The sequence below is a fragment of the Leptodactylus fuscus genome, chromosome 6 (assembly GCF_031893055.1).
Source record: "Leptodactylus fuscus isolate aLepFus1 chromosome 6, aLepFus1.hap2, whole genome shotgun sequence".
NCBI classification, from domain to species: domain Eukaryota; kingdom Metazoa; phylum Chordata; class Amphibia; order Anura; family Leptodactylidae; genus Leptodactylus; species Leptodactylus fuscus.
The window spans coordinates 127,530,200-127,550,324 of NC_134270.1; the positions used below are offsets into that span (position 1 = coordinate 127,530,200).

The window sequence follows — 20,125 nt, forward strand, 5'->3', positions numbered from 1 at the left end:
ACTTTGTGACTATGAGACAGGGATAGCTGTACAGGCAGGGATAGCTAGGGATAACCTTTATTTAGGGGGGAATGTTATTAAAAATAACTTTTTGGGGCTCTATCGGGTGTGTAATTGTGATTTTTGTGAGATAAACTTTTTCCCATAGGGATGCATTGGCCAGCGCTGATTGGCCGAATTCCGTACTCTGGCCAATCAGTGCTGGCCAATGCATTCTATTGGCGTGATGAAGCAGTGCTGAATGTGTGTGTTTAGCTCAACTACACCGGTGGAGTAGTTGCGCTAAGCACACAGATTCAGCTCTGCTTCAATCAGCGCTGGCCAATGCATTCTATTAGCTTGATGAAGCAGAGTGTGCACAAGGGTTCAAGCGCACCCTCGGCTCTGATGTAGCAGAGCCGAGGCTGCACAAGGGTTCAAGCGCACCCTCGGCTCTGATGTAGCAGAGCCGAGGGTGCACTTGAACCCTTGTGCACCCTCGGCTCTGCTACATCAGAGCCGAGGGTGCGCTTGAACCCTTGTGCACCCTCGGCTCTGCTACATTAGAGCCGAGGGTGCGCTTGAACCCTTGTGCAGCCTCGGCTCTGCTACATCAGAGCCGAGGGTGCGCTTGAACCCTTGTGCACCCTCGGCTCTGCTACATCAGAGCCGAGGGTGCGCTTGAACCCTTGTGCACACTCTGCTTCATCAAGCTAATAGAATGCATTGGCCAGCGCTGATTGAAGCAGAGCTGAATCTGTGTGCTTAGCTCAACTACTCCACCGGTGTAGTTGAGCTAAACACACACATTCAGCACTGCTTCATCACGCCAACAGAATGCATTGGCCAGCACTGATTGGCCAGAGTACGGAATTCGGCCAATCAGCGCTGGCTCTGCTGGAGGAGGCGGAGTCTAAGGTCGGACCTGAATGGAGACTGGTGTGGAGCGATCTTAGACTCCGCCTCCTCCAGCAGAGCCAGCGCTGATTGGTCGAGTTCCGTACTCTGGCCAATCAGCACTGGCCAATGCATTTCTATGGGGAAAAGTTAGCTTGCGAAAATCGCAAACTGACAGGGATTTCCATGAAATAAAGTGACTTTTATGCCCCCAGACATGCTTCCCCTGCTGTCCCAGTGTCATTCCAGGGTGCTGGTATCATTTCCTGGGGTGTCATAGTGGACTTGGTGACCCTCCAGACACGAATTTGGGTTTCCCCCTTAACGAGTTTATGTTCCCCATAGACTATAATGGGGTTCGAAACCCATTCGAACACTCGAACAGTGAGCGGCTGTTCGAATCGAATTTCGAACCTCGAACATTTTAGTGTTCGCTCATCTCTAATAAAAAGGTTATGGGTGTCAGAATATGAACAAATTTTGCTTTGAAGATCTTCTTAATACATTATATGAAAAATTTAATTATGGCTTTAAAAAATACAACTTGTGCCACAATAAAACCCTCACACAGGAATGTAAGTTAAACGTAAAAAGTTGGAAGGTGGGAAGGAAAAACTTGAAAATGAAAAATGGCTGTCAAGAAGGGGTTAAGAAAAGAACCATATACCATCTTTTCTTAATGAAATGTGTGTCTGTATGACCAAGTATGAAGCCTTAATAATCCATACTCAGAATTGTTAGTGTACACTCAATATGTGTAGCCGTTAGCAATGTTCCCCATGACTAAGATTGTTCCCGAATGTCACGGCAGCACCTGTAGAGCCAAGTCTGTGACATTCACGGCAACGGCTGTACAAATTAACTGTGTCTTTAAAAGAAATGTGGGCGGCTTTAATGAGCATGTACAAGCCAAGCAAACTAAGTGCTTTTACGTGTCGAAACTACAAACACTTACAGCTCCTTATGTACACAGCCAAAAACTGTTTACATGTGTCAGCTTAAAGAGACATTACTCATGGAAATGCCAGCTGCAAACGTCACCCACTTATTTTAATGCTGGAACTGCACATTTGCAGCCTCTTCATACGAGCATGAGATGTAGAGTGCAGCCCTAACCCTTGTTTGTGCCAGTGGGTGACAGATGATGGAACATAAGGGACATAAAACCATATTGAAAAGTGCAAGAAGGATCTTAGTCAGGCATGGGGCAACAAAATGAGGCTGCCAAGTGTACAACTCCACCAGTAAAGACATGAACTGCACTTCTGGCATTCTTCTTTTGCCTGTTTGATTCGATACTTGGGTACAAAGCTGGCTAAACCAACTGATCAGCTGACACCCTTATGTCTATGGAGACTTCCAGAATGTCCACCAATGGCAGATGTCGAAACAAAAAAGGATGGAGCATGTTGGAGTTTAACACGTCTGATCCTTTACTGCCATGGGAAATAAGCCACTGAAGATGTCACCTTAACCGGCTACCTAAAGTGTATGGCCGCCATAAGGACTAATAGGTGATTTGTAAAATAAAACAATAATTAGGATATCTAGTAGTAAGTGATAAGCTCCACTGACAGGCTCGAACATGATACCAGAACCCAGCAGAAGTCATTTACATATCATTCTTATACTAGCAGTGGGTCCTCAGCAGTCAAACCCAACTTTTAAGAGGATCTGTCACCATTTCCACCAACTCCATCTTTTTTCATCCTTCCATACGTGTCTCTCCTCTAACACAGTTGGAATTTGTTCCATAGCTCCCACTGTTCCCAAGCAATCATTGCTGTTAATTTTAGCACAGGTATGCACTCCACTGTCAGTTGGGTGGTCCCTCTCTTTATGCTCTAGCCCAGGACCGCCCAACTGATAGTAAAGTCAACTAGCAGGAACAACTGCTTGGGAACAGTGGGGCTAAATAAAAAAATTCCAATTGTACCAGAATCAGTGGAGCAGAACCTACAGAAGGACATGAGGAACTGGAATTGGTGGGGGTGGTGAAAGGTCCTCTTTAACTGCCATAGATTCATTAGTGACATATTTTATAGGGTTTCATCAGAACACATTGGGGGATTTATCAGGACCTGCACGTATAGCTCCTACAACAACATAGAATATGCGTGATTTATGACAAAGTACAAGCCTCGACATAAATTAGGTGTATCCCCTTGAAGTCGATGCACCGATACTGAAATTTGCACCAGTTCTGGTGAGGTTAATGCACAGCATGCCCTCGCTATTCCCCCTTTTCAGAAAGTGGTGAGGGCAATGTAAAAACACCCTTGCAACAATTTTTGTTGCAAGTAGCAATTGAAAAGTTGTGACTTTATAATGCCACAAAACAGGTTTCGGGGCTTCATTTATCTGTCCCAATGGCTAAAAGGTACTAGACGACAAATGGATAAAGTAGATGGCAAGATCTGACCCAAATTTACAAAAAACAGCAAAAAGGAAATAGGGTGGCGCGCTCTGGTCAGAGATGACGAGTATTGTGGATAGAATAGTATGCTTTATAGAAGCTCACATCACCATACTCCCCAAGGATGGCAAAGACCCAACCCTGTGTGGCAGTTACCGGCCAATATCCTTATTGAATCTAGACCTTAAAATTTGGGCTAAAATTCTGGCGTCTAGGATTAAACACTTGCTGCCAACGCTTCTCCACCCAGAACAAGTTGGATTTGTTCGAGGCAGAGAAGGGAAGGACAACTCCCACCGCCTCATCCATGCCATAACACATGCTCGCCTTTCTCGCTCTCATCTAGCCTTATTGAGTTTGGATGCCGAGAAGGCGTTCGACAGGATAAATTGGTCCTTTATGTCAGCTGTACTACACCGATTCGGCTTCCCCCCCCAATTTGTTACCGCCATCCTCTCACTGTATAATAGACCCCACGCGAGACTCAAAATCAATGATACCCTCACCAAGCCGTTTGATATACATAATGGAACTAGGCAGGGATGTCCCCTTTCCCCCTCCCTTTTTGTTTTAGTGCTGGAACCATTATTACAAACAGTTAGAGCCCACCCAGGTATCCAGGGCCTCCACTTGGGATCGCAGACCCTCCACTCAGCCGCCTTCGCGGACGATGTACTTTTCCTAGTAACTAATCCAATAGAAGGTCTCCCGCTTCTCATTGACATTCTTAATGACTATAGCTATATCTCAGACTATAAAATTAATTACGACAAATCTGTCATCCTGAATGTCACAATCCCCTCCAGAGTCCAGCAGCAGATATCCTCTAGTCTCCCTTTTAAATGGTCATCGACCTCTATTAAATATTTAGGAGTCAACCTCACCGCAAAGCCCCTGCACCTATACGCTAATAACTTCCAAACTTTACTTAATGAGATACGCACGAAACTTGATTCCTATCGCTCTCTGCCTCTATCCTGGTTTGGGCGCAAAAATCTAATACAATCTTATGCCCTACCTACTATCCTGTACCGTCTGCACATGGTCCCCAGCCGTCTCCCTCCGTCCTTCTTTAGAACTATTCGCAGCATGTTCTCTAGATTTCTCTGGAACGCCAGACACCCCCGCTTACCGCTTGTCCTTCTTATGAAGAAGAAATTGGCCGGAGGCATCGGTCTTCCAAATGTACAAGATTACTACAAGACAGTCCAGCTGAAAAGATGGACAGAACTTGCCTTCCCAAACTCCTCGTCCCCATTTTTTCACTCCAATTCTGTGACATTTGGCCGAGAGACTCTAGCGACCCTCTGGCTATATGGAATGCCAGGTCATCGCCCAAAACATCTAGATCAACTGATATTAGGGGCATGTGAAACATGGAAACTGTTTAGGGAAGAGCTGGCCCCTCACCCTTCACCGCTTCTACCGATATCTCTTCTCCCGAACCTCCTCAATAAGTCCTCCTCAGCATACTCCACGATGTGGGGACGACTTTCCTCTCATTGCCTACTAGACATTCTAAACGACGATTTACGTGTAGATTTAAACAAACTGGAAACGTTGGCATCCGAAAAACCGCTCTCCTTTCTCCACAAACTTAACCTCCACACTATAGTGAATGCCTGGTTTACCGATAACACTCTTCGAACGGCGCTCACCCCCTTTGAGAGAGCTCTCGCCTCTCAGGCGAAATTACTCCGCAAAACGTCATATGTTCTACCGACCTTCGTGAGTCCGCCTAGGATCTGTAAGCCCACCTTCATATCATCATGGGAAATGGAGTTACACTGTTCTTTCTCCGAAGAACAAGTTAAACAGATTCTACTAAATTCCCAAGGGTTCTCGAGGTGTGTACGTCTCCAGGAGGTCCACTATAAATTACTGACGCGCTGGTACCGAACCCCACAATGGCTTCACCGAATGAAACTTGCTCCCTCTGACCGGTGCTGGAGATGCCACGCGGATGTGGGCACCCTCTCCCACATCTGGTGGTCCTGCCCAGCTATTGCTGATTTTTGGAGGGAGATTCAGGCTACAATCCGAACCTTAACTTCTACATCTTTTACGCTTACACCTCAAATGGTCTTATTATCCCTAAGCTCTCCTGAATATCGCCCCTCCAAAACAAATCTGACCTCCTACTTGTTATCGGCTGCAAATTCTCTTATTCCCATTAAGTGGCTCAACTCTGAACCCCCCACCAAACAAGAATGGATTGGTAAAGTGAACCAAATAGCCAGATTCGAGGAGATTTCCGGCTGGAAGTCCCGAACACACGACAAATTTGAAAAAATCTGGTCTCCTTGGAAGAAGCTGTTTACTTGAATATTTCTATATGGCCTATGGCATTGAGAGACATTGAGACTTTTTTTTTTTTTATCTCTCTCTTTCTCTCTTCTACCTCCCTCCTTAACACCTTCCATGATGTACTTTCCACACCCCTCAATTTTCTCCCTTAACTACCCTTTCACCTTTTCCCCCATAACTTCCCCTCCTCTCTCAACCTCTCACCATCTCCTCATACCCAATATCCTACGTATCCCGAGTCTTTCCCCTCTGTACTCTGCTCCCCCCTAAAATACCTTCCTCCCCCCTCCTCAACCAACCTCCCTCCCCTTCTACCCCCAACCTTAGCCCTACCGCTCCTAAACAGCTGTGACCCTGAGCTCTCTGCAGTCCGGCAGCTTGAACAGATTTTTTTCAGAATATCTCCTTATCCGTTATTAACCGCAACTTTTGCGCACGGTTGCCTCTCTAGGCATGATGATTGTAAATTGTATTTTCTGCATATGCTTACTATGTTGGATACTTTCCTGAGTGTCATTATTCTTTATATTGTATTCTTTAAAAACCTAATAAAATTTTGAAAAAAAAAAAAAAAGAATAGTATGCTTTATTACTAAAGTGCTTTTCGTAATAAAGCAGTACAGGTGGTGGGTGACAGAAGGATACTGTTCGTGGTGAGCTCCATGCAGGAGAACAAATCCCACCCCATGTATGGGACCTTGACGGCATTTGGCAGCACTGTATGTGACCGTCTGCTTCACCCCAAGTGTGAGAAGCAGCGCTATCGCAAGTCCTTCCTTCCAACCGCAATCAGGCTACATAATCTACATCAGTCCAAGCGAAGATCACTCCGCACAGAGAACTAAATGATCCTGAAGTCTTCCTTCTTTCTTTCTTCTCTTCCTTAGCTGCTAAGGACTCCTAGTATATCTCCTCTTCTCAGCTTATGTGTGTCTACTTCCGTAATATATTACTGTTTGCTATCCTGTATCTGTATTACTATGCTGCTGTAACATACCGAAATTTCCCCACTGTGGGACTATTAAAGGTTTTATCTTATCTTATCTCTGACCTGAGCGCGCACCCCATTTCCTTTTTGCTGCCTTCTGTTCGATTATTCCCGTCCACGGTCCAAAGTCTGGTGTCGTCAGTGGGTTTGGCTGCCTCCTCCACCTGGGTTAATACGCGTTATTACATGTGTTTGAGCATTTGTCACGACCCTCGCAGGTGAGAGGCCAACTGGTCTTTACGCACTTGTATACCTTTATTTTGGTGTTTATTAATGGATCTACACTCTTTTGGCTGCTCGGTATTTTTGGTTTTCCTCTCTCCAAATTTACCAAAGGCACATATCCCATAAAAGTCTCAGTGAAAAATACTTTTTTATAACAATAAAATGTTTGGGTGCTGAATGTACAATCACTGGGACCTACCCAGTCCTAAGTCCTCCCTTCCTTCTCACCTGCTCCCTTCCAGCAAACACGTTAAGGTTCCTTCCAAAGTCTATGAGACTGATGGAGACAGCCAAGCACTGGGGATAGGTGAGAAATGTGATATGGAATCAGATTCCAGCTCTTATGAAGAATGATAATTGAAATTCGGGATGTGGTTGCTATGGGCGATTGCTCCACTTTCTGTCTGCCTTAGTTTTCATAATGAATCTGCTGTATTTGCTAGGCTCCTGTTATGACCCAGTTACGATGCCAATTCATGAGCTTGAACGTGAGCTTCTAAGTGTCATTGCTGTAGGTTCTGTCAGCTGAAATCACTTCTGTGAAGTCCCTGCATGAAAAAGCCGGCGCATAATATAAATATAACCTCCAGATCTGTTCCTAGCGTGACTCACCATTTTATCACAGCGCCGACTAATGCATCTGGCTGCTGACAAAGTTCCTTCACTAATATGGTGTCAAGTTCTCATATTCATGCTTGACATCAGCTAACATCATACTAAGTGACATGTGTTACACGCTGCAGACTGAAAGAGAATGTAGCGGCCTATTAAGAGGATCATATAACAGAGGGCTATGAGAAGATGTACAAAGAAATCCCAGTGCAGCATGTAATATAGACGTCACCAGGTATGGGGGCCATTATATTTCACGTGGGGGTACTCTGGGGCTATTATGTTTCATGTGGGGGCATTGTGGGGCCATTACATAACTTTTTCTGATTGCTGGTGCCTGGAATGAGATCCAGGGTCGGCGATCAGTTCTTATGACAGATTTGTCTCTTAGTGATTTGTATTGCAAGCTGCTCTATGCAGCCTGTAATACAAATGTCAGTAGTTTGCAATGCATTCGCAAAACTTGTCTTAGAAACATTAAGTCCTCTTAAGGCTGAGTTCACACAGGGTTTTTGATCCGGACCTTGATGCGGAGGCTGCCTCAGAATACGGTCCAAAAAACTGCTAGCTGTGACTGGATGACGGTGCAGTGTACCAGCATCCAGTCGCGGCATTCCACTCTGGATTAGGCCCAAATGAATGGGCCTAGTCGGGAGGGAGTGCCGCGGCCGCTGCGACGGATTCGACTGTGGAATCCGCGTCAGGATAGGGCAGCTTGCTTCTTTTTTCCATGAGCGGCAAAAAAACGCTAGCAGGAAAAAAGAAGTGAAAGGCTGCCATTGAAGTCAATGGGAGGCGTTTTTTGGAGCCGGATTCTGAGGTGGATTCTACGTCAAAATCCGGACCAAAAAACCCGGTGTGATCTCAGCCTTAAAATGCAAAGGTATATACAGTAGTTCAGCTAACATTTCTATCATGTTTATGGTTACCTTTATATTGAGCACCACAAACTACCACTGACTAGGATGGTCATACACTGATGGTAAACGGGGCAAAAGGAAGAAGCATGCAAGTTTCTAGGCATAATGCGCGGGTCTCCAGAGAAATACAATATATATCCCACTCCATATCAGTTACTGGGATTTCCTTGTGTAACTTGCTTGAGCATTTTATGGGCTACTCAATCTCTCATTTCTGCCTGTTCACATCTAAGTCACTGGATTTTATCTTTTAATATAATCAAAGGAAACTGCCTCTTATAGTCTGGGTGTCGACAGAAAAAAAAGCAGCAATAACCATTTTATGAGTGTCACGGTTCACAGTGGACGGAGATGATACTTTCAGCAATTCCACAATATTTTGTATGTCCAAAAATAGGCCTGCAGTTACCCTCTGACATCTCTACATAGCAGCGAGAGGGATGATTGGTCTACATCACCGAGCCATTCTGAGGTTATGTCAAGTACAGAAAGAAATTAGGCAGATGGGACCATAAAAGGATATTTTGGGAACAAGAAAAACGGATGAGCAAGAAAGAAGATGTGACTTACAGTAAAGTATTACCCAAATTAGTCTATCTGCACGGAATAGACTAGATGCGAATACTGCAGGCCAAAAAACCACCGCCATAGGGGCCATTCACATCATATTGTGATCATCCATTTAGCAGATCAGTTTCACAGATGCAAAAGACGGATGCGGAAAATGGATGGGCGTCTGTTTATATGGTCATTATAAAAATAAATTACCCTTTTCTGTCCATTTTTTGTTTGTAGGTCTAAAAAGTGGGACATACTACACTTCTGTTTCCTACAGAAAAAACGGACAGAAGCGGATCTGTTTATTTACAACTGACTATGTAAAAAGATAGTCATCCATTTGCATCTGTTTTTTGTACATTCACCTCTGCTCCAGGTGCCTGTCCAGGACAAAATCTGTCCAAAATCCATCCAAATTTTTTGAAAAAACATAAGGGACACTCAACTGTCCCCATTATAGTCAATGTGATCCATTGATGTCTGGCAGACCCTTTTCCATTCTTATGGTCCTGTGGAAGACCAGAAGAGTAGACAGAACGAAGGAAATGTGACGTCACCCTGAAACTGTTCTATTAAACGGATGATCAGAATATGATATGTATGGCCCCTAAGATATCCATGTAATCTATTCACTTGTCTATTCCTATTAAAAGAATATGCAAGAAAATGAGAGGGATCTACTGAATTATTAAACACAGGACAGTAGAATGCATAAGTATATACCCCATTACTATTCCACACTTAAAGTGACACTAACAATGTGTAAGCTGTGTGCTGCCGGCAGAGATACAGCATCAGACGGCGCACGCCAGCTTCCTAGCGGCTTTGTGTATCGTACAGTTGTCGAGGCAACCAGTCCGCCCTGTCTGAAAATTTTATCGGGAGATGCAGCCAAGACTCTGCTCACAAAAGGTCTAAGCTTTCCATCAGATATATATACTGGCCTTTGTCTGACGTATACCTTCAATAGAAGGTTCCAATATCTGCCAATGCACAGACACGCAGTGGTATACATTATCCATTGACCCCTGTTGGAAAAAAAAGTGACTTTAAATACAAAAATGTAGTTAACTATACTTTTCTATTCACTATTATTATATCGGTTGTCGAGGCTCAATAAATAGACAGGGCCACTCCAACTTGTGCTCTAGCTCCAATTCTTTCACAGCCATGGTCGGCCAGAAGCAGTATAGATCCTGTACTTCATGAAAAAAAGTCTTTGAAATCCTATAAAAGTAAAGATGCAGCATGTGGCCCACTTCACAAATATCTGAGGCCGACCGATCAATAAGCAACCCTGGCACACCGACCTGACTAAAAAACTGAGACATGCCGCACAGGTTGCAGAACGCCTCTGAAAGAAAGACCACTCCCAGGAGGAGTGCACCAGGTATAAAGAGACAGCACTCACATTCAAGAACGCACTCACTTCTGCAAAGCAGGTCTACTTCACCACACTCATACCTGCCCTATCCTGCATACCCAAACAGCTACTCACTACCTTCAGCTCTATCCTCTGTCCAGCTGTGCCCCCTCCCATGTCACTTGTCTCAGCTGAGGACTTTGCCTCTTATTTCAAAAGCAAAATTGACACTATCAGAAACGGTCCCACCCTACACCCCTGGCAACCACTTTACCCAACTGCTCGGTGCTTCTCATCCTTGACCTGTTTCTCCACTGTCACTGATGAAAAGCTCTCCTCCCTAATCTCTAACTCCCACCTCACCTCCTGCGCACTTGACACGATCCAGTCACATCTCTAAACTCACTAAAGTCATTACTCCGGCCCTAACCTATGTCTTCAACCTACCCCTAACCAATGGATCCTTCCCCTCCACCCTTCAGGTACACTACTGTCACACTTATACTTAAGAAACCATCCCTCGACCCGTCCTCTCCAGCCAACTATCGTCCCATCTCACTGCTCCCGTACGCCTCAAAACTGCTTGAACAACACGTCCACTCCGAACTCTCCTCCTATCTCTCGTCCAACCTGCTCTTTGACAGACTACAGTCAGGTTTCAGACCCCGGCACTCCACTGAAACTGCCCTAACAAAAGTCACTAATGACCTTCTAACCGCCAAAGCCAAGAGCACTACTCTGTCCTCCTCCTCTTTGACCTCTCCTCTGCTTTTTTTTTTTTTTTAAATGTAGATTGTGAACTCCATATAGTGATTACTATGTACTTTTTTTTCCTATCAGTATGTCTTTGTAGAATGGGAGGAAATCCATGCAAACACAGGAAGAACATACAAACTCCTCACGTATGTTATTGCTGGCGGAATTTGAACCCAGGACTCCAGTGCTGCAAGGCTGCAGTGCTAACCACCGTGCCCCTGACCTCTCCTCTGCGTTTGACACAGTCGATAACTCCCTCTTGTTAAAAACGCTCTCATCCTTTGGCATCTCAGACCTGGCGTTTTCCTGGATCTCCTCATACCTCACCAACCGTACATTTAGCGTCTCCCACCTCCTCGACACAACCCTCTTTCTTTAGGTGTCCCCCCAGACTACATCCCTCCTGTTCTCCATCAACACCCTCGGCCTGGGCCAGCTCATAGAATCTCATGGTTTTCAATACCATTGCTATGCTGACGACACTCCTTTCTTTCCTCCCCCTTTCCCAAACTCAACATGGAGAAAACTGAGTTTATCAACTTTTCCCCACCTCGTACGACCACCCTACCTGACCTATCAAAGTTAATAAAACCACACTTACAACCCCAAAGGGTCCACTGCCTTGGGATAATCCTGGACTCTGACCTATCCTTCAAATTGCACATACTAATCCTCAACACCTCATGCAGTCTCCAACTCAAGAAAATCCATCAAATCCGCTCCTTCCTCACTCCTGAAACCATAAAGATACTATTTCATGCCCTTAATATCTCCCGCTTAGATTACTGTAACCCCCTTCTCCATGGCCTCCCTGCAAATACTCTCACCCCCCCTCCAGTCCACCTTAGAGGGGTTTTCCCATCTCCTTTCAGCCAGGCAGTGTCTGCTTCTCACTTCCTGTATTTCTCTCCCTCCCTCCTGCTGAATGGGACACACAACACTTCAGATAATATGCAGATTCTTGTACAGAGCAGACTCTGTGTTATCTCTGTGTTTTCGTACAGAGATAACAGACTTGGCTTTATCAGCAAAGTGCAATTAGTTGAATGGATTGCCCTGCCGGCCCTGAGTACGTGACATCACTTGTCCTATCTCCCAGATCCGTGATCATAGCAACACATAGTAAACAATGGGAGGAATAAATTTACATTGCAGGCAAACAAAGCTAACTTCTAAAGCAATATATTTAGAAAAAGGCTTCAATTTACATAAGCTACCAGTATAGATAGGATCCTTGAGATGGGACAACCCCTATAAACTCGGCTGCTTGCTTAATACACCTCACCCCCGTTCTTCATCAGCAGCTCCCCTCTTTCAATCCCTTCACTGGCTACCCGTTGCTCAGCAAACAGAATTCAAAATACTAACACTGACATACAAAGCCATCCTCAACCTGTCCCCTCCATTTATCTCTAACCTAATCTCCTTCCACCTACTCACACGCAACATCCGATTCTCCAAAGACCTCCTACTCCGCTCTTCTCTCATCCACTCTTCACACAAATGTCCCCAAGATTTCTCCTGTGCATCCCCCATACTCTGGAACTCCTTACCAAGACACATAAGACTGACCCCCACAATCACAGGCTTCAAGAAGGCCCTGAAGACTCACCTATTCAGGAAGGCCTACAACCTACAATAACACTGTCACCACATCACCATCTGTACAGTCTCCCCCTCTCCTTCTGTCTCTACCCCTATTCCCTCATAGATTGTAAGCCCTCGCGGGCAGGGCCCTCTACCCCACTGTGCCAGTCGGTCACTTTTAGTATTTGTTTTGTATATTTTGTGTACTGTATATAAACCCTCAAATGTAAAGCACCATGGAATTAATATAATAATGTAAAGCACCATGGAATTAATATAATAATGTAAAGCACCATGGAATTAATGGTACTATATAAATACATAATAATAAGAAGAAGAAGAAGAAGGGAGCCCCAGTTTAATTGACTTTGATAGCTTCTAACACATTCTGCCAAATCTGTCTAACAGTACTACTACTGAGGTAGTATATGGATTTGTGAAAAAAAATGCCGTATAGTAAGAATACTTTCAGAAACAGAAGTATTAGTTAGTAAGTTTTAGAATAGTAGTTTATTCTCGTCAAGTAACACAATGCAAAGTGAATTAACAAAAGAGAAATCTGAATGATGCGAATGCTTGGGGTAAACCCCTTTTGCCTTTAAGACCACTTCAATTCTTCTAGGTACAGATCTGGCAGAGTTAATGATCACAGGGATATTGTGCATTTTCTACATTAACCTGTTCAGCTATTTTTGGAATTCCCTTAGAAGTGTATGGAGAGAGCAATGAATGTACAGCCAACTCTCCAATCAGCAGCCAAGAGATAGGTGCTCAGGGTTTCACAGGTGGGGCCTTTATCAGATATTTATGGGATATCCTGTGGCTATGCCATACTTCTCAGACATGAAGCAGCAGCAGTATAGACAGCCACTGTGTAGTCAGTCCCTGCATTAGAAAAGGGTCATTCTGATAATTCTCATGATTCTCCCGTTTCAATTCTAGCTTTGTTTTAGTTTTTTAGAAGGTCTTGGTCCTGTCAGCACAAGGGTGGAAGATCATATTCCAAACCAATGCCATAACACATGCGGTGCTTTCAACTTCTGGAATGGTCTTACTTTACATACACATAAAAGAGGGGGCTAGAGGGGCTAGTATATAAGCACAATGTATGCCCTAATAGGCAGCTGATTTTATCTTTGAAATGCCTGTATATCTTGGGGCATCAAACCTGAAGTTAGGTGGCCAGTTCTTGATTACTACCTTTACATTCATTTACTTGACTAACCTGTTTTCTTACTATCTTTTCTGTTATTAAAATAATTTACATTAGTGGTGTGTGGCATTTTTGACTCTCATTAACCTTTGAACCCACCATAAACCAGCCCCATCATTTTGCACATGGCACAACTATGTATTAGCCAATTTATTTGAAACTAGCCTCTGCCTGCGACTTCGTCTGCATGTTGTTGACATCGATGATCCGCCTATATTCAGCAAATTGCTGCCATCGATGGTTTGCCTGCTCTGACGTTTCGGCAACTCTCAAGCTGACCTTTTGCTGAACTTGTTTTTCACACCGTGCCTGTGATTGTTCCGGCATCTCAGCAGCTCGCTGGGACGCCATATAATGAGTGTGTTGTTAGCATCGATGATCCCCCTGAGCTTCACTTGAGGAGAAGTCTGTGACTTATGGCTACCTTCATAGCTCTCATTGTTTTAGAATTTTACGCCAAATTAAATTTTCTTTTTCCAGGCCTGTTTAAAATTGTCAAACTGCCAATTTGGATTAAAGGGCTTTTCCCATGGCACAACTATGTCAGCACTGCCTGGAGCAGATTAGATAATATACAAATGCATGTACACAATGAACTGATGGTTAGCTGTGTGTTTACATAGAGAGATAACAGACCTGGCTTTATCAGAACCTGAGAAAAGCTGCTGCAAGAGCAGAGTAAGGGCCCGTGCACACGGAGTTAACGTGAGCGCATTTTAGCGTAATACACGTGTATAGAATACACATGTTAAAATAACACTCCCATTGACTTCAATGAAATTTTTTACACGTGTAAAAAATGCGTCAAAAAACGCGCCGTAAAATGCAACACATTTTTTGACATGTTTTTTACACGTGTAAAAAATGTCATTGAAGTCAATGGGAGTGTTATTTTAACACGTGTATTCTATACACATGTATTATGCTAAAATGCGCTCACGTTAACTCCATGTGCACGGGCCCTAATATAGTATATGAACATAAATTCATAACAGTCGTGAAGCCATGTCATTTACCAGGATAAAAAGTAGCCTATGTGTCAATTGAGTTTGCAATCTATCTATGTGCCAAATTTCATCCAAATCAGTTTAGCTTTTTTTACATGATGGAGGAACAAACATCCAAACTTTCACACCATTTATAATATTAGTAGGATAGTATTTATAATATTAGTAGGATAGGATAGGATATTAGTAGGATAGGATAGGATAGGATAGGATTAGTAGGATAGGATAGGAAAATCAGTTTAGCTTTTTTTACATGATCGAGGAACAAACATCCAAACTTTCACATTTATAATATTAGTAGGATAGGATAGGAGGATTAGTAGGAAGGATAGGATAGGAAGGATAGCATAGGAAGGAAGGATTTTGCCCATTGTGGGGTAGTGTACAGCAGCCTGGAATGACTGTTTTGGAAGGTATTTTCTACATGGTAAAATATTTTCATTGAGATGTTAATGTTTTATTCTTTCTTCAAAAACAGTGTTACAATTGGAAACAAGCCCTGCCCATATGGACATGGGGCAATAGATTTTGGATTCTTGGGGGTCCTCAAAAAATGACAAATGATTGTTATGGGGATATCCTTCTTATGACCATTCTGTCAGATTGGAGATGGAGCGGCAGACACCTAGGGACCCAGCAGATTTGAGCAGGGGCTTTAAAACTACAGGTAAAATAAAATTTAAAAAAATCACTTTTTGATTTCTGGCTCTTGTACAGTGTTAACTCAGGTATGTGCTTGGCATTTATCAAAAAAATGATACTTGACCTTTAGAGTCAGCTAATATTTAAAATGAATAAATGTCTTATCAAGAGCATCGAACTACAGCCCTCCTCCACATCTTTCCTACATCTCAACCCACTCAGCCACGTTACTGCCACCCCCACACATACACACTTCCTCTTCGTCTCTATGCATACCAGTACCGTAAAGAACAATACTAATACAGATCCTCCATGGCTTTTAGTACATCGTTTGACAGTATTTATGCCAGAATATTTTGTAATATACTTTCTTAATAAATTGTATCTCCTTTCTGTGAAATCCTGCATTTCTTTATTCTTTCCCTTGCTTCTCTATTAAGAGCTGAAATCTCTCGGGGGTCACATCAAACAGTTATCTCTCTTGCATTATAAAACTAAGAGCAGAGGTGAGATTCTCAGCTTTCATATGACACCAAGATCACAGTTCTGTCTATAGTAATTCAGAAGATGTCACCAAAAAACCGTCTGGAATGGAGGCAGCTGCTGGAAATAAATATGGAAATCCCAATTATATCTTAAAAGAGGAGATTCTCATCTTTCATATGACACAAGAATTACTGGGGTCTTTTTTTCTAATGTCAGAAATATATCTGTTTGAAGTGACCCCCCCCCAGCCACATTTTGACTGTATTACACAAGATTCCAACCTACCATACACCTAGTGAAAGCAGTGTACAATTCAACTCTCAGCAGAGAAACAAGACAAAGAATAAAGAAGTGCAGGAGCCAAAAATGTGTAAATAAAGTAGATCAGTGGTACCCAAACTGTGAGTCGTGACCCCCGTGGGTGGTCATGTGAAGATTGCCAGGGGATTGTGAGCCATCAGTGGAAATTAAGCTTTACAAAACTGCACTACAATCCTGATATGGCTGCTAATAAAGATCATTAGCCTTACTGATAGCAAAGCACTTCACAGCCTTCAGCAGACATTGGGCCCAAGAGAGGTGAGTAGAAATAACAAACACTTATACTCACTTCTTCTGGACATCCGGTGAGTTACTGGCCTCCTCTTCAGGCCTCTGCTGATATTTCTGACATCATGAACCCTGTGTCATTGCTAAGGTCTGTGATTGGGCCTCAGTGGTCATATGGGGCGTGCTGACATCATAACAGTGTGTCAATGTGTCATAGCATCAACGTTCCCCATATGACCACTGAAGCCCAATCACAGGGCCCTATGATGACCTACGAGTTACGGGATGCCACTGAGGCTCATTATACTATGGGGAGGAGCATATTATACTATGTGGGGCCACTGTAGAGTGGGTCTGGAGTATTTTATACTGTGTGGCGCTGCTCTGGAGAGTCATACTGTGAAGGGCTCTTGGGAATATTTTACACTATGTGAGGATTTTTTTATACTTTTTTTTTTTTTGTGTGCAAAATTCACACAACTCTTTTCAAGTGTAAAACACTGAAAATTCATATTTTAAAGAATTTCTCTAGAGTCCTACCATGCACAATCTCTTTGTGGTCTTAATGTCCTGCTTATCATGGAACACCAGGTTGTCACTGTCACGATCTGGTAGGTTAATGAAATGAATAAAGATTCCTTTAGCAATATCTTCTACTTTGCTAGCAAAGAGAGAATTCACCTATATAGGGGTAAGATATATGAAGACTCCAGTTTGTCCATGTCCAAGGGAGCTTTACTGGGAGTGCCCTTAAGATCTTCTACAGAGATCCCTAGCAGTCAACTATAATCTGCAGGAGAATCCAGTAGCAACCACCACACAGCCACCATAGGTACATGTGACGGGTAAGTGGTAATACACCAAGGACCCCCTGAGTCCTGGGCACAGGCTTGCAAAACGGCCTCGGTCAGTAGAAGGAAATCCTTTGGAAACTGTATATTTAGTGAAATAAAGCTCCATCATTCAGAGGTTACAATACGCAAGGAGCCGACTTCTCGGACTTTAAAGACTGTCTGTTTCCATGGTCACCTTGATGTTATCCTTTAAAAATGTGAACATCATTTCACCAAGATTTTTTTGTTGTTTTTTAAGGTTCTATCTTCTGTTGAATAAAAGACGGTGGTAAAGGGGAAAGTGTATTGATTTATCAATATTTCTTACAGCCCCTGCACCAATTTTACTGACACATGAAACTGCACTGAAAAGGGTTTGGGCTTCAAAACTGCACTTAGTTTTGTATGACTGTGAATCCGGAGTCAGAGGTATATATATAGGGGGTACAGAGGTAGCATTTGCACCCACGTATCAATACAGAAATTAAAAAGACCACATGTACAGCAATTCCCCAAAATAATCTGGTAATCAGGAATGCCTTGGGATCTGATAAGGTTCAGACGTGAGAACCTCCTACCTCTCCTGTGGATCTACCTATAAACTTATACGGAATTACCTTTTATGCAATTTCTTTATTTATTTATAAAGGTCTATCCCTGAGATTGGGGTTTACCTAAACCCTTCGGCTTAATTCTCAGGGTTATATGATTTGTAGAGTACATAGAAAGAGCCTATTGACGCCTCCCGTGTTCTAACCTCCAGAAATAACCATAAAAGCTGCAATCACAAATCTTTTCATGGACGTACAATTCAGAGGATTCATCAGGTAAAAGCTTTCCAGGCTGAAAAGCAAAATCTGTATTATATAATTCAGCAAGAAATCAGATTGAAAATTGAAAAGCTTGGATTTCAGCCTCAAAGTATAATGCAACTATATATATATATATATATATATATATATATATATATACACACACACCGTATGTGACTGATTTCAACACTGACTTACCATAGTGTACAAAGGGAACAGTTAACTAGCATATTCAGCTCTGCTACATCTGAATGCTAGTTAAAGGCGTATATACTGTACGGACAACTCTTACCTATTGTAGTAATTACTGTAATAGCAAAATAAAAGGAGCCAGCAAATTTCCACTGCTTGCCTGCTCGGTGGGGCTCGGACTGCAGGACCACACGCTCGATCTCTCGGTAGTCCTCTTCAGTAAAATGATATTTCTTCTTTAGGTCAGTCCTCTTTTCCTCCAAGATCCTCTTTCTGGAACTTTCAGATTCAGATTCCAGGGCATCAAAAACTGCAGCTCCCACCAAAAGATAGGAGAACATGCAGAGGATGAGAGACAGAGTCCGTATATTCTGTTTCTTCATTTTGTGTAGAAAGAGTGACAATCCGGACTTGAACATCAAACTTGACATTCGTTCACAGGATGACCTGCGACTGATCACATCTTACTGCCAGTAACTGCACGGTCACCAGACAAGTCCACGAGCCAGTGGCATCTAGAAGAAGAGACAAACGCCAATCCGTCAGTAACTTCTTATAGAAATAGGGGGCTCCAGAAGATACTAGTCATCATTCATTCATATACGTAAGGAGTTTGTCATGTCACATGCTGATGTGTGAATACATTGTGGATGAAAACAATAAAAAGCAGCAGTCCTATGTAAAACTACAGGTAATACATGTGATATTATGATTGCTCTAGTCAGGAAACAAACTCAGCTCTGCTACATTTGTAGCCAAATGTATTAATACCTACATGGGGGGCATTAAATATTTTATCTAAAGAACAAAACATGTTATAGATCTATAAGAGCCACGATACATATCGCCTACATCCTAACTTCGAGAATGTACAGTATATGGAAATGACATAGATTACAATTCCGTCTGTAATGTTATCGGCACGATACACTGTTCTACATGTAGACATTACATAATATATAGTGTAATGTAAGTAAAAGAGTCGTGAACGCCTTTAATAAAGCAACGCCTCAAATGTACTCTGTATTATTGGAGTATTACTGGAAGCTATGGTATGCCTGTAAGAAGATGCATGACTGCTGGGATCTGTAGTGCAACAGAGAGGAACCATTAATATCTCAGCTCTTCTTTGGGAATTGTTTGTTGAGCAATTGCCTGCTATATTCTTCAAGGCAGGTACAAGCTGAACCTATATACTATACTATACGTATACAGACCAGTAGCAAGTCCTGGCCCTATATGATATGATGTTAAGTGCTTGACATGGTGATGTGACCTTGGGCAAGTGCCACCACCAATGGCCACACAGCCAAACTTTAGCAGAAGATGCCAAGTGCATAAGATGTATAAGCAGCCATTAAACAGTGTATGAATACAGCCACATGATGGTATGCATGAGAGTAGTGCTGCCTTATCATACATATTACATAGAGAGCAGCTCACCTGTGACAGGCCTCTGATGTCCAGCTCCGTGTAGTCTGCGCCCCCCGCAGTCACCATCATCCTAAGGACCCTACAAGTGATGATAAATACACGAAGCCTCCATACTCCCGGCTCATACCATTGTCGCAGGCACACGACTTGTTCCCAGCCGCAGCCACTCCTGAGCAGGCCGGGAGGGGGCGCCCCCTGCACCACTAGTAGAGGCAGCGCGGACCGCTCTCCATCACTCCCCAGTGCCTTTTGAACTGGCCCGCGACAGGCTGCTGTCTCAGCACTTGAGACGACACTGCGCATGTGCAGCTCTTTAACCCTTGCTTAGAGGACAGGGAGGGGGGTGCAG

General features: G+C 43.3%; 1 protein-coding gene across 1 annotated transcript in view; it reads right to left on the reverse strand.

Annotated features, from left to right (window-relative positions):
• LOC142209368 (potassium channel subfamily K member 9-like) overlaps positions 1-19,868 on the reverse strand; it is a 40,190-nt gene extending 20,322 nt beyond the window's left edge. Inside the window, exons 1-2 of the mRNA XM_075278342.1 lie at positions 19,786-19,868; positions 18,443-18,857 (exon numbers count right to left, since the gene is read on the reverse strand). Of these exons, the coding sequence (XP_075134443.1) occupies positions 18,443-18,773 (331 nt within the window). The 5' untranslated portion in view covers positions 18,774-18,857; positions 19,786-19,868. The remainder of the gene's footprint in view (positions 1-18,442; positions 18,858-19,785) is intronic.
• Between the last annotated feature and the right edge of the window lie 257 nt (positions 19,869-20,125).